At 43.2% G+C, this 15,260-nt stretch overlaps 2 protein-coding genes across 2 annotated transcripts; one reads left to right on the forward strand and one right to left on the reverse strand.

Annotated features, from left to right (window-relative positions):
- The first annotated feature begins 5,772 nt into the window (after nucleotides 1-5,772).
- LOC122130698 (proton channel OTOP3-like) lies at nucleotides 5,773-9,593 on the forward strand. Its single transcript, XM_042705426.1, has 7 exons — nucleotides 5,773-6,154; nucleotides 6,657-6,793; nucleotides 6,904-6,962; nucleotides 7,196-7,344; nucleotides 7,817-8,589; nucleotides 8,730-8,906; nucleotides 9,322-9,593. The coding sequence occupies exons 1-7, from the start codon at nucleotides 5,773-5,775 to the stop codon at nucleotides 9,490-9,492; spliced, it is 1,848 nt and encodes a 615-aa protein (XP_042561360.1). The 3' UTR covers nucleotides 9,493-9,593.
- Nucleotides 9,594-10,229: 636 nt separating this feature from the next.
- Nucleotides 10,230-14,556, reverse strand: LOC122130697 (protein HID1-like). Its single transcript, XM_042705425.1, has 8 exons — nucleotides 14,157-14,556; nucleotides 13,647-13,811; nucleotides 13,176-13,403; nucleotides 12,695-12,861; nucleotides 11,973-12,059; nucleotides 11,264-11,355; nucleotides 10,871-11,029; nucleotides 10,230-10,695 (listed from the first exon to the last, which is right to left on the reverse strand). The coding sequence occupies exons 1-8, from the start codon at nucleotides 14,299-14,301 to the stop codon at nucleotides 10,632-10,634; spliced, it is 1,107 nt and encodes a 368-aa protein (XP_042561359.1). The 5' UTR covers nucleotides 14,302-14,556; the 3' UTR covers nucleotides 10,230-10,631.
- Between the last annotated feature and the right edge of the window lie 704 nt (nucleotides 14,557-15,260).

Raw genomic sequence — 15,260 nt, forward strand, 5'->3', positions numbered from 1 at the left:
TCGCCTTAATCGCGCCCGCATTAACCGCATAGATTAACGCGTTAACGCTGACAGCCCTAATTATTATGCATCGAAATCTCCTTCCAGGAGTTGGCCGTCATCTGGGCGTCTTTGTATGCCCGTAAAGACGGGTTGAAGAGGTTCTCATACCTCTGGACCTCTTCAGGGGGGGTATTCGTCATAGCTCGCTAAGCGGTTTAGCGAGCTAATTTTCAGGCTAAGATAAAAAACGCCCCTCTTTTTGGTTCGTGGAAGCAACTTTTGATAAATCACCATAGTAACATATCAATTAGCTCCAGCGCAGGCTAATTTAAGTGTAGCTGGATAAGCTTGCCACACCCCCGGAAAAAGGAGGCATCCCATTGACCAAGGACTGATATTAAGAGTTAGACTAGCGTAGGGAGAGAGTTCTTTGCGATCGCCAAGATCCATTATTCCATTATGATCAGTTCTTGTATGAGCGCTACCGATTCAGCTGACAAGGAATAATTAATTTACAAGACCTTCTCGAGTCATTTATTGCAAACACCACAGTCGAACATTGACGGTCTTGCGCTTTTTTGCGAGTGGTACATTTTAGTGTCTGTGATGCGGGGAACAAAGCACAAAGAGTGTTATTAGTACACCATAGCATATCATTATTGTAGAAAATGATTAAGGTGAACTCATGATAAGAATAGAGAGAAATACAGACAATTTATTTTCACTGCTTCAATTTATTGCATTTGTTATTAATACATTTAGTAATTTAACAGACGCTTTTATTCAAAGCAACTTACAAGGAAATGTAAAACTACGTCGAGGAAGGAGGTGAGGGGATTCAAACTAGGAACCTTGCAGATTCAAACCGGTAGAGGAAACCTCTGTACCAGTTGACACTTGTCGTCAAGTATTAATACATAGATATCACCCTATAAACATCCCAACACACCTTGCTTTCACAGCGGTGGCGGTGTTGAATTTTGCCATGATTATGGTCTTGTATTCTTCATAAGCGTTCATGTTCATCTCCTGCTCGCCAGCGGAGAAAAAAAGAGCCATTTTCTTTGAGTTTAGAACCATTATACCGTTAGAAAATCATTGTTTTGGTGATCGACCTTTCCTGCCTTTTGAAGTAGGACGTGCACGCGCAAATGCCATGATAACTTTAGCCTGGTTGAAATTAACCACATGATTTGGATGCGGATCAGCCGTTAACTAACCGATATTTGCTGTTCTCAATCAGCTCGCTAATCTTAACGGGCTAAAAGGCCAATTGATTAACTTAGCTTCAACCCTACGACGAACGGGCCCCAGTTGTGCGCTCTTCGGTGTTGGTGTCCATCTTTTCCGAATGTGTGTGGGTTTAAAAATGGCGGTATTGTGATATATGGAATGAAACAGAAAATGTGAGATTCCGGAAATGATGTTGTTAGCGGACCAATCACAGCTAAGGGGGTTAGAAAATTCAGGAGGTGCACGATGGTGTACGTCGAGTTCTCCGAGGGGCTCGGAGGGGCGTTCCACCTCGGGGAAGGTGTTGCCAAGGCGTAGCCATGTATATAAATTGGGCATAAGTTTACCAGTATCCTGTTATATATTCTCCCTCACTTGTCACACCTGGCAGTCGCCTTCCATTGGAAAAGCTGCAGCTACTGCCTTCCAGGACTTTAAACAGAACTAAATCGAGAAGATGAAGACCCTGCTGTTTGCCCTTCTTGGACTCGTTGCCTCCATTTACTTGGGTATGTGTTCTTGTTTAACATCATCACTCTCATGTGAGGGGTCTGAGGCCTTTTAAGGATCTCAGTGAGGGGAGAAATATTTAAGAAAATGTCTCTGTTGTGAGGCTTTGTTTCAATCACATTAATCGTAAGTAATGACTGTATACTGATATTATAAAAATACACTTTAGCAATGCTAAGCAATGAGGTCACACTGGCATGCAATGTGTCAGGCATGCAATCATCATGTTCAGGTGGTGTCTTTTAATTAGACTTCCCTTGGTAAGGCTTTCAGTTGTTGAAATGAACTGGGATCATTTAGAAAATCGTTAAACACACAATCATATTTTATGAAGCTTTCCTAAATTTGAAAAGGTATGTGAGTGACATTTGAAGAATAAGCTTGATGTGTCAGTACATTATGTAAAAAAGTGTAGAAACATTGTACAGTTTTCTGAAATGGGGAAAAAAAAAAAAAAAAAAAATCTTTATTTTAAACTTAATTGGTGGTTGTTGCGTAGGAGATTTTAAAAACCTCATAGTATTGCCGCCCATTAAAGATTGAAATACGTTCTTGGCCCACCCCAAAACATGTGATAATGTTCTCGATTTAAAATTCGGCTTCCTCTCCTACTATCATTACTAGTGTTTATCTTACTAAAGTAGGGGTGGGAGTACAGAAACCCTTTATTAAAACCTTTTAAGTGAATGGTGGTTGTATGAGGGACATATTATGAGTCACATGGCCAATTACCTTTTAATGAGGGCAGGGTCAGAGAAGTTCATATTTCTATCCATCCAATTTTTTGTTAGATTTTAAAAATTTGTACAGAATAGATTGAGGTTTGCCAACCATTTCAAATGATTTTCTTGGTTATTAACAATGTTTCTTTGGGTTTCAGCTGACTCCCTCACCTGCAACAAATGCAGTTTCGGCCTGGGAGGAATCTGCATCTCTTCGTTCTCCTTCTCCTCCTCCTCCTCCTCCACAGAGACATGCGTTGGAAATGACACAAGTTGCTTCACTGGAAAAGCCTGTAAGTGTTTCCATAGTTACCTGATGTTCAACGGATTAGAAAATGTGACCTTCTACTTCTGTTTATGTTTAATTTGGACCGATCCAGTTCTGTTTGAATCCACACCAGAATTGACCCACAGTTAGCTTCTATGCTCACTGTAACATAACCATAAAATTAGGGGTTCAGGATTTGGATGAGATGACTTTTGACAATACAAATTGAGGGTGTTGGATTTGAATGAGATGAGAGATTAAAATGAGATGAGAGATTAAACTGAGAAACAGTTTCCATCCTTCCACTAACCCCCGTTTCCCCACCACCAGCTTTCCCCTCGGTCTTCGACATTACCATCTTCAACACCCAGGGATGCTTGGCCACCTCATCCTGCGCTGATGTGTCTAACGGCACCATTCTGGGTGTTGCATACGAGGTGGCTTACACCTGCTGCAGTACCGACACATGCAATCCCATCGAAATTGATCCCTTGATTTCCATTTGAAATTCAGTTTAGAACAATAAGCTTGATGTATCAGTACATTATGTAAAAAAAAAAAAAAAAGTGTAGAAACATTGTGCAGTTTAAAAAAATAAAAACAAACTATTGTACTAATTGTGTATTGTACTATTTCTTTATTTAAAACTTAATTATGAGAGGTTGTTGCATAGGAGATAAAAAAAAAAACTCATAGTATTGCCGCCCATTAAAGATTGAAATATGTTCTTGGCCCACCCCAAAACATGTGGTGATATTCTCACCATCACCTGTACCTGCTGTAGCTACATTTATGCTAAAAGCCCATTGTGTGTCTTGCTTGGGTCTGACTGGCCATTTGCACACGTCAAAACAGCTCTCCTCTCCAACACATTACTTACAGCTTTTTCCAATCATTTTCACACTTTTTTTCAATACCATGTCCACTTTTTCAAACACTTACAGTTTTTTACGATTGAATATACACTAAAATCAAAAGTATTACACAATTTTCCAAACCGTACACTCAAGGAACAAAACTCAGCCCAGATTTGCACCACTATAAGCACAATGTCAGCCTCACACATACACACAGTGATTTGCAAAACACTTAACACATTTGTATATTAGACACAGAAGTATATCAAGATGTCACGTCCTTGCAATTCCAAAACACTGACTGTCAAATTACCACACCTATGAGCCATTGGTTAAACACAGCCATCAAGTGCGCAAACACAAGATTGCTTAATTGTAGACACACCAAACAAGTTTAAGCACTATAGAAATGCAGCAGGTGAGTTCACCTGTCTTCAACTAAAATGGAGTCAGAAGAAGAGTGGGGGTGAGAAGGGGAATCCACGGAGGAGGAAAAGGAAGAAGAGGCGGAGGCCGTGCCAGAGGCCGAGGTAGAGGAAGAGGAAGACCTGAAGCAGGAGAAAAACGTGCTCAAAGAAGAGGAGGACCAAATTGATCAAATTAATTTGAAAGGAGGAAGGGGGCCCATATTCACGCAAGAATAAGAGAGAGAGATCATAAACATGGTTTTTGCCAATAATGCTATCAGGCTCAGAGAAGTTCAAGCCAACACTATCGGTGACCATGCCATTTTCAATAATGTCCATCAGGTCTCTCAGTCAACACTGGCAGGCATCCTGGAGTTAAGTGTTTTGCTAATCACAATGTGTATTGTTTTGCAAAAAGTGTGAGCAGACATTGTGCTTATAGGGGTGCAAATGTGGGCGATGTTTTGCACTTTCTCTGTGTACTTCACTTACACTACTCTAATCACTGAGAAGTAGAATTGCTAAAAGTGTTTTAGGTTTTCAACAGCAGTGTGTAACTGGTACAAACATAATTAAGTCATCTGCAACGTGTGTTTCATATGGTAACAAAATATGGTTTTGATAAATTAGTGTATAGTTTTTACAAGAGTGTTTCATTTTGCAAAGGATCTGAGGTGTTTTGCTAATTGGGTTTGTGGGTGTTCTAATTGTGTGTACTGTTTTGAAAAACAAAACAAAACCATCAAAATCGTGCTTAAGCAATCGAGAAAAACTGTACCACATGCACCATATCAGTAGATGTGAACTAAACTATGAATACTTTTCCATTGCTTGGATACAAAATGCATTCAAAACCACTTCTTCTGAAATTCATGCATACCTTGGATTCAACATTGACTGAGACAGTTTTGAAAAAGTGGACATGGTATTGAGACAAGTGTGAAAATGATTGGAAAAACTGGTAAGCCTATTATCTCATCACGTGTGCGTCTGGGTTAGGTAGAAAGTTGATTCATTCACAGAGGGGATTTCATTCATTTGAAACGGCTCTCTAACAGCTCTCAGCTGACCTTAAATTCAGCTGAAACTGAGAATCAGTTAGTACCTGGTACACCCTCATACAGGTTTGAACTACCTAGGTATAGTGCGTGTGTGGTGTGTGTGTTTGTGTGTGTGTGTGTGTGTGTGTGTGTGTGTGCAGAATTTCTGGTTGTGTGTGAATGGAATTCACAACCACGCACTGAACAAACACTCAATTTCACTTGCAAAGTCTTCCTGCTCCTGAGTTTGATATGACAACAGTGTGCAAATGAGAAAACAACGTAAATCATATCACATGTAAAATAAGTAGGTTTAGCACAGGTGTGTGGACTATGTATACTGCATACTGCATTAAACATATTTTACCTTTGAATAGTGACATCCACATGTCCATATCTGTTTTCGACCTTGTCATATAAAGTCACACCCACTCACACAACACGTCATTGGTTCCTTACCTGTGTCTGCGATCCCTGGACAAACACTCCCTCATTCTTTCACTTGACACACACAGAATGCCATTTATACTGAGCTAGGGTGTTAGAGCTGAGAACCGGCACAGACCTTGAGCTAGTGGGTATCGGCAAGGAAGAGGGAGAGAGGGTCAGAGAAGGTGGAGAGGTGCAGAAAGAGAGGAGATATGAGAAAAGAGAGAGACAGAAATCACACCACTGAAAAAAAAGAGCTGAAAAGAGTTTGGCGTTATCAAAAACAAACAGACCAGTTAAAAAACCTGCACGAGCCAATACAGCATGCTGGCGGGGACCAGAGACTCAGAAAAAGCAATGAGGTGCACAGAGCTGGAGGAATCTTGGGGACCACCTGATGAACTCCAGCCGGGTTCTGACACAGTACACCAGGCACCAAACCCCGACCCGGTCCTGGTGTGGGCCCCCACCGGGCGGAGACTGCTGTCTGGATTGCTGGGGCTAAACGTGGTGCTCTTGGGCGCAGCCCTGGTGGCCGGGGACGCCTTCCACCCAGATGGGCTGAGGCACCAGGAGCCCATGCTGTACATACTGCTGCTGATGGGGCTGAGCATTGCCTGGATGCTGTGGTACCTGTTCTGGGCCAGGAACCTGCCTGGGGCCTCTCCCCACAAGGACCACCATGCTGGGGGAATCACAGTCACAGGTAAGGCTGGCCCTGTGAACTATTCCTCCTGCGTTACTGCTAGACATTTCACTCAGTTACATTAATTACATGCTTGCATAAGTCCATGTAGTGAGACATGCACAGGGTTGACTGAATCTGTGTTGTAGGTTAGGTCAAGGAGTGAAAAGTGTTGTCATGTAGTACTGTAGTCATTAATCAGATTAATGAGGTAACTAAGCCAATCCAGTCAGGTCAGTTTATCAAACCATAAAAACTCATTAGGGGGAGATGAATGGGAACATGATCATATTTCATAGGCAATAAACAAGCAAGCGGGAGATAAATTCAGGGCCATTGACATGCTTGATAACCAACCTTAATAAGTTGGTCTTCTGAATTGTGAATGAACAATGAGCCATCAATGTGGTCCACATTTCTTGTTTATGAAGCTCTGGGGTCATACTGGCACGATACATATGCGATTAAAATACTGCTTTGCTGTGTATGTCTTTTCTGGAACCTTCTTCCTTGTGTTTCACAGTGGTTCTGGTGATCTTTGCTGGATTCAGTCTCCTGCTGCATGTGTTCAAAATGGGCTACTTCATAATGATGAGTGGCTGTAAGCCCGTCACTAAAGTGCTCTTCCCCTTCGTAGAGGCTCCCTTCCTAGGCCTGCAGGTGGGTGACCTACAACATTCACTTCTAGTGCATCTCCAAAAAAGGCTGTGTCAGCCCTCACACGTCCGTGGTCAACGTTATCATTAATTCAACCCGTTTCCTCCCTGCAGACGTATTTGCTCTGGGCCCACTCCAAGGACTGCATTCATAAGCACAAGATTCTCACCAGGTGCTGGGTGTTTAATGTGCTACGTGTCCGTGCCCTTGGTGAACACACACACTGCACCACAATGGCTATCGTTGTGTGCCTGATCTAATTTAGTTTCTTGTGTGGACAGGTTGTGATTTTTCAGTTGATTTTTAGCTGTTATAGTACAATGCTTTTAATTAAATCTTTATATCTGCATGTCCATCTCTCTCTCTCTCTCTCTCTGTGTACGTGTGTGTGTGTGTTGTCCTCAGGTCTGGTTTGATTGTCCTGCTCAGCGCAGATTTATTACTCTGGCTGAATGCAGTGACCGAGGACACCATCCACCTGGAGATGGAGATGGAGAAAGAGGACAGAGAGGAGAGAGAGGCCATGGGCAACAACCCACTGTCTCTTGAAGCAGGTACAGAATGAAGCACATTCTGCCACTTCGCTGACAGCACTCTGGGTCTTATGAATAAAAGCCTTATTCATAGGTCTATATAAGAAATAAAGCATTATTCACAGCTTATACATAGGTCTATATAAGAAATAGAGCATTATTCACAGCTTTTACATAGGTCTATATAAGAAATAAAGCACTATTCACAGCTTATTCACTATATAAAAAATAAAGCATTATTCACAGCATTATTTACTATATAAGAGATAAATGAGTTGCATGATGCAGGTATCGATTCAACTTTATGGGACAGAATTAAAGCTCGAGATAAATACTATGCATAGAAGAGATAGAAAGTGTACTGGTAAAAATGATACCTGGCCTTTTAAAGTTGTTTTAAAAAACGTGTATTGAGCTACAATAGTTACATTATACTTGCACTGAGCTACAATAGTTACACTATACTTGGCAAATGATTCTGTCACTTGCACAGGGCTCAGCAACTCAACACTGTGCCTGTGCAGCCTGCACACGCCGTGCTTCACGTTCCAGAAGGGCATTGAGGTCCTCTACCCCTTCAGCATTGAGTTCTACCTGATGGCCAGCTGCATGCTCTACGTCATGTGGAAGAATGTGGGTCGTCAGATCCACCCCGGCTCCCACCCCCACCAGGCCCAGAAGCTGACCCTCCGCATCATCTATGCCGGGGGCATCATCCTGGGCCCGCTGCTGGGCTTTCTGGTCTTGGTGGTAGGCACCACCATCTTTGTCCTGTACCAGGTGTGGGTGAGCCAGCACGCACGCCGCCTCACCGCCTTCCTGCTTTTCTATGGCTACCACCTGGCGGTGATGCCCGTCATGTCGCTCTGCTCGCTGGCAGGCATGGTGGCGCACAAGCTGGAGAGGAGGGCGCACGAGGACGGGCACAACCCCACGCGCAGCCTGGACGTGATGCTGTTGGTGGCGGCGGCTTTGGGACAGCTGTCCCTCTCCTACTTCTCCCTGGTGGCGGCGCTGGCTGTGGGGGTCGGAGATACCCTGGGAGGCCTGGATCTGTCGTACTCTCTGCTCAGCCTGCTGGAGCTGCTGCTGCAGAACATCTTCATCATAGAGGGCCTCCACAGGCACCCAAGCCTCAGCGAGGGGAGGGCCAGGAAGAGGAGCCTGATCTTTAAGGCTAGTGGCGTCTGGTTGAGTTTCTCTAACTTTGCAGAACTCTTGTTAATGCGTGAGGGGAGAGATCCACACACACAAACACACTCCCCAAACCTTACGTTTTTTATTTTCCACTGAAATAACTTTAAGTTACACATTCACTCCCAGATGATGAGTAGAATTACAAGTATAGAATTATATTTCTAAGTAAAAAATAACTAATTATCAATTCTTATCCTGCCCACTAACAGAAGAAGAAGACTCGAGAGCAAGGAACTGTAGTGGATGGACCAGTAGACCATTCTCTGCTGGATCAAGGTATAGGAGCACCAGCACCCCACCATGGAGAAGAATCAAATCACAAACATCCCAAGACCAAAAGGGTGATCCAGGAGATCTGTGCCTTCCTCATTCTTTCCAACATCATGGTATGTGGCTGATACTGGGAGTACAACCAAGTTAGATTCAGTGTTAGGTTATGTTGTCGTAATGCTAATGTATTACATTAACATGTAATGTATGATGTGATGTAAAGCAGTGGGACAAATGCTGTGCTGTAAATGTTTGTTAACAATGTCAGTGTTTTTTACTGACAATATTAGACTATAACATATACTGTATGTGTGTAGCTGAACAAATGCTTTTTGGTAAATGGTGCCGAAATGTTCTTCATTGGTGAGTGAACCAACAGTCATGATAAAGTATAACTCACCATTTTCAATAATTCACCCGTTTCTCACGTCACGTTTGCATGCCACGGTAAAGGGTGATAGTTGCCCCACTATGTAACCTCAATGTTTGGTCACATCGGATTACATCTGGTTTCGCCTTCTTTATGTCCAGCTGTGGGTGATCCCAGCGTTTGGGGCCCACCCGCAGTTTGAGAACGGCCTGGGGAAGGACTTCTACGGCTTCACGACCTGGTTCGTGCTGGTGAACCTGGGCATGCCCTTGGGCGTGTTCTACAGGATGCACTCAGTAGGGGCCCTCATGGAGCTGCTCATCTCCGCCTGAATGTTCTCCCGACCCAGCCAACCCCCGAGCACGTCCAGTGAAGAATACAGATACTCCTTGTCCACTTCTAAGTCTGTGTTTTTGTGATAATTGATCATGCTGTACTGCATTTTATGTATTTGTATTATATTGTAATTTTTGCCTGGACCCCAGGAAGAATAGTCTCCACTACGGTGTAGACTAATGGGGATCCTTAATAAACAATAAACAATAAACTCCTTAACAGCGATACACAGTTACACATTCAACCCTGTGTGAAGTTCAGTGTCAAGAAAATCATTTGTGTCCTCTATATGTAGTTCTTGGTATATGTTTCTATGTGCTGTTCTTGATGTTGTTTTTCTGGGTTGTGTGAAGTTAAGTCCATGGTCACAGTGCCTTGTTCCGATTCTGCAGCTTAAACTAGTATCAATAAGTCATGCAGAAAAATACAAACATTTGTCTGTATTGGAGGTTTGCAGATTACATAGTGACTAATAAAGGAAAAAATGGACAGTCATTTTTTAATGGTGTACCTGAGTGATAACACGTTTTTGTTTGTTTTCAAAGTTCCCTTTGTATTTTGTGTCACAGTTCATTCCTCCATGGAAATGTAATGACGAAACCTTACCTCTGTGTAAGTGAATTAGGAGTTAAACATGATCAATTACATATACTACAAAGATACAGTGTATCCATGATTCATTCTAAATTCCATGTGTCATAATAAAATAATGACAAATCCCATCTCAGGGGGCCACACAGTGCACCGTATGACAGAATATGTGTAAAACTTCCAGTATATTGTGGTCTCATATTCACATATGCAGATATGTATGTGGGGGGGGATTAATCAGAGGTGGTGTAAACTGAAGGTGGCTCGCTGGATGAGTCATTGGAAGTGCATTAAGCACTTTAGTCATGCCTCCGGGGCAAGCTCATGGTTGCAGAATTCATAAAGGTCAATCAGGCATCTTGAAACAAAATGGCCTCCTGGGCCTTTTGGCATGGCGACAGTTCTCTCTCTTCCCTCATATTCCTCTTTCACTGATTGGGCAGCTCAAGTGAATGGGCAGGAGGTCATTGGCTGAGAGTTTCCAAACAGGAAGTGTCCCTGTAGTTTTTCTCCACTGCTTCTCGCTGTCATTGGCACACTTCCCTTAGACTCTCTGGATCTCAAAGAGTCTCACATCGGTGTCATACCAGATTGGGGGGTCCACGTTACTGTAAACAGGGACACAAAATATCGCTGATCACATAAATAATACCTGTTATTGAGCCTTTATATTGGCCTGGAATGAGCAAAACACACAGACACACAGACACACACACAGACACACACACAGACACACACACAGACACACACACACACACACACACACACACACACTAAACCTACCGGAGGTACACTAGACCCCACATGTACGTGCGGAACCACATGGCAGTGCCCATGTTGGCCTGGTACTTGCGGATTAGGATGGGGTGGGGCACGGGCAGCAGGCCCACCAGGGTGCCATGCTGCAGGAACTTCAGGATCTCAGACTCATCTGTCAAGCCCCTGGCATAAACACATATACATTTGCAATCGCAACATTTCAGTTTACATACACATGTCTTTCCAGCTCATATGCCAACAACCCTATACAATACCCAGAGAAATAACACAGAGAAATAATCCTGCACATCCATTATGTTTCATCATTAGGTCATACAGATAAGAAGCTTATGAGGTCATTTCATTGAAAGAACTGAAAGTTCTGGGTTTCAGATGACATGGTGATGAGTATCTCACTTGTCGATGCAGATCTTCTCCACCTGCGGAACCAGCACCTGCAGGAGTCTCATGATGGTCTGTAGAGGGAGTTTACTCTTCCAGGAGAGGACCTGAGAGGGAACAGGCCATGGCTATTATCAGAAGTGCAAACCCAGCACATACAGTAACAGTAACAATCAGACAGTAACAGTGAGAAAAAAGGCCAATTAAACATTTCTGGCATCATATTCATATTTCAGCACGATGGATTATACGTAGTGAAAATGTGTTATGATGGATGCATATATTGTAGTCCGGTCCTTACTGATAGGTTCACCCTAGTTACCTCAGGACTCCGGAGCTGCATATAAGTATATTTATTAAACAAACAACAATTGCAATCGGGCTCACCCCCAGCACAAGGCTAAAAGTGAAGCAATATTAAACACATCGCATAAGGTTTATATAGGCAGAAGTTGAGCGTTCAACAGGGATAACCACGTGGTGGATTTCTGACGTCCGAGGTAAGGATGGAAGTTTTGCAAGGTCGGAAGAAGCACAGTTTGAACTTTCTTATCACCTCTGGTCAAAACATGCTCTTGTACATATGCAGACTAAGTGGCACCTAATATTCTAAGTTACACACACACGCAGTAACACAGAAAAGCCATGTTGCTGCTTACATAAGTACATGATTCATATATTCTTAAGTAATTAATAGTGTTTGCAAATTATCTCCATCACTTACCCATTCAGGTGTGGGAACCCAGTACACAGATGACGATGTGCTGGACATGCGCCTCCTAGACGCTTCAGGTCTGCTGTAGAAAACATCCTGCCATTGAAACACACATCTCAGATTATGGCAATGAATTTGATTGGTGGAATTCTACTCAAGGTAAACCAATGTTCAACAGGCGTCTGTACACTGAATACATAAGGCCAGGGTTTTCATCTGCTACTAGTGGTGCTGTGGTAGCACGTAAACTCGAGTTAGCCAGGTGATGTTGCATAGGGCACTTTGAGAACCTGCTAAACCTGGAACACAAACTTAAAGCAGCAATAAGTAGTTCTGTTCCAAAACTAGCAAGCTAACTACCTAAAACCACCAACACCACCAACAGCCCAGTTGGCACTGATTGAAGCTTCCCAACACACTAAGTGGTGTCTTTTTGGCAGTATAGCTGGCAATGTCATGCTGTGAAAGCTTTTCTTCCATTTTTGCAGGGTGTTTTAGCCCGGAACACAGAACTACATAGAGCATATCCTGGATGGCTAGTGGGCAAGACAAAGGTGTTTATCTGTCCTTCACATGACCATGCGCTATCAAAACGAATTTGAGGATGTTACCAAAAATAGTTGTACAGTGTTGCTTTAAGTAAAACATATAATTTGGGGTTTTACCCAATGCAGGTATGTGAATAACACAGCAGTCCTGCATTGTGCAGTACCCCATGAGTGGCTCCTGACCTCACTGTCCCTCCCGGAGTGGGACTCGGTGTCGCTCGCTCCGGCGGCTGCGCTCTGGTCGGCCTGCGGCTGAGACGAGTGTCTCTCCTGAGACGAGTGTCTCTTCTGCAGGGCCACCATGGTGCCGTCCTCTGACACCTGGGCCTTCTCCGTCAGCTTCTCAATGCCTGTGGATTGAGCATCAGAACCATACATCTCCAGTGCGTAGTTACAGCACAGATCAACACAGCAGTATAACACACATTTCTAATATAGTCACAGGGGGCACAGAGCCTGATGTAGAGCAACATTTCTCATCAGACATGTATGATATTTACTCAAACACCTCAATATGCTTCATCGACTGGGAAGTCAAAGAATGAACGTGTGGTTGACAAATTATGCATTGATTATTGTGGCACGTCTGCTTTTAGTGCAGCAGTAATATATGGCTCCTTTAACGTCTTGAAAGTGGAGAGTGATTGGAGGAGAGGAGGCTCACCTGGATAGGCAGCGAGGCTGGTCTTAAGTGTTCCTGGCTCGGCGGGGACGGCGGGACAAGAGCCCTCCATGGGGATGGACTCCATGGAGCAGGCATGGGAGAGGCCGGCGGGGGTCCTCTTCTTCCTCTGCAGGGCCTTCTGGATGGAGACATAGTCCGAGGGCAGGTTGGCCAGCTGGTGGAACACGTTACGCTTACGGATGATGGCATAGACCAGGTTACAGTTACCTGTGTGCATGTCAGGATGACAAAACAAATAAAACAAACAAAACAAATCAACAAACAAACAAAAGCTTTAAGATTTTGAGAACTGATTAGGGTCCAGAATTGTGTGAATAATCCTAGTAACACTACTAGTAGTAGTAGTCCAACTAATTCTTCCAAGAGCCTATGAACCATTGTACCAGTGACTGTGGTTTATGAATGCAAACATCGACTACATGGTACTGACGAATCATTCTAAACCATCACCATCAAACTGGTACTGGATGATGTTGTTGAAGACCTCCAGGAGGAAGAACACCAGGTGGTGGTTTTGGGTGGAGGAGTACAGGAACCAGCTCCCGGAGAAAGCCTCCAGAAGGTGGAGGAGTTTGTTGGCAGCCACCATGCACAGACTCTTCAGGTAAGGGGACACTGTGGTAAAGACATGTGGGGTTTAATGGTTTGACTTCACTGGTCTTCTCTTACTTATCGGCATATCTCCTGCATGATGATTTCTATTTGTTTGTTTTTTAAAGATAATAGTCTAATAATAATTGTTACAACCAAATGTCCATGGTACAATAACAAAAACACATGTTTTCTCCGGGCACAGAGCTCCCAGAACAGTCCACTCAGCAGCAAACAACTATATATGTCACATATGTCAGACAACCATGCTATAAGTTCGGAAGGAACCTTATAGCTTTCTCTCATTTTCGGTTATGAACTATGAACTAGTGTAATGTGCAGAAGAGACCAGGAGGGGGAGACACTCACCATTGACTATGATGGTGAGGAGGCAGTCAAACAGAGGCTGCAGACGCTGATGGCCGCTTGTAACGATCTTGTGGAAAACCTTCAGTATACAATGTAAGTACAGAGAACATTGGAAAATGAGGGTCATGAGCAGGTCAAGTGACATCTTAAAAAAAAAGAAAAAAAAAGAAATTGGGGTCTAAAGCGAGCAAGTTTATTCAGTTTTGACATAAATAATACATTAAAGAAATTGGCAGATGCTTTTATCCCAACTGAATTGCTGCATAGTTGGCACTTAACCTTTCACTCTGGCAGCATTTAGGACATGTTGTACCACATCTTTACGTCAACTAAAATAGCACAGTGAAGCACAGTGGCACTAGAGAGAGTGGGAGACGGAGAGACAGACCGAATGAGAAGGAGTGAATGAATCAGCGAGAAAGGAAAGGGAGAGAGGAGAGAGAGAGATAGAGAGAGAGAAGCAGGGAGAGAAGGAATGCAGGAAGGAACAAATTAATATAAATAAAAGAGCGATAGAGAAAAAGAAACAGAAACAGAGAGAGAGAAATCAAAGGTTTATTTCTGTTTTGCTGTTTTGTAAAGGCATTTGATTCTATATGGCACAAACGCCTATTTCTAAAATGACTAGAAAATTGAATTGGAGGGAAAACCATAATAAAAATCTAATAAATGTGCTGTAAAAATGGGAAATTCTCTGACAGAATTCCCCTCACCCAACAACGGACATTAGGCAAGGTTGGCCATGTGGCCCCACCCTATTCTCCAATTATATAAATATAAATCAGCCAAAACATGAATTTATCTCCTCAGCAGCAGGCCCTCTAAAGGATCAGGTCAAGTGCCTTTCATTGGCAGATGACTTTGGCATAATGGCAAAAACTGAAGTGGGTTTACAGCAGCCCCTTTAAATCCTAGACATTTTGGCAACTTATATGCCAGAAACAAAAATCATGGCATGTCCAGGGAAGCACGTTTAACTTGAAACTTGCCAACAAAGTCGACCTTCAGCATTCCACTGAAACACTCCAGACACAACTCTGTAATAGTATACTGCAGGTGCTCAGAGCAGCCCCAAACAACTCAAGAGCTGAATTAGGGCCCTTG

The sequence above is a fragment of the Clupea harengus genome, unplaced genomic scaffold (genome assembly GCF_900700415.2).
Source record: "Clupea harengus unplaced genomic scaffold, Ch_v2.0.2, whole genome shotgun sequence".
NCBI classification, from domain to species: Eukaryota; Metazoa; Chordata; class Actinopteri; order Clupeiformes; family Clupeidae; genus Clupea; species Clupea harengus.

Bases quoted from the DNA above. Each gene is read 5' to 3' on its own strand.
- LOC122130698 (XM_042705426.1), top strand. From the start codon at position 5,773: ATGCTGGCGGGGACCAGAGACTCAGAAAAAGCAATGAGGTGCACAGAG. The intron at 6,794-6,903 runs GTGGGTGACCTA...TCCTCCCTGCAG, and splicing joins CTCCCTTCCTAGGCCTGCAG to ACGTATTTGCTCTGGGCCCA. The intron at 6,963-7,195 runs GTGCTGGGTGTT...TGTTGTCCTCAG, and splicing joins AAGCACAAGATTCTCACCAG to GTCTGGTTTGATTGTCCTGC.
- LOC122130697 (XM_042705425.1), bottom strand. From the start codon at position 14,301: ATGTCACTTGACCTGCTCATGACCCTCATTTTCCAATGTTCTCTGTAC. The intron at 13,404-13,646 runs GTGATGGTTTAG...ACATGCACACAG, and splicing joins CATCCAGTACCAGTTTGATG to GTAACTGTAACCTGGTCTAT. The intron at 11,356-11,972 runs GTAAGTGATGGA...GTTCCCTCTCAG, and splicing joins GGGTTCCCACACCTGAATGG to GTCCTCTCCTGGAAGAGTAA.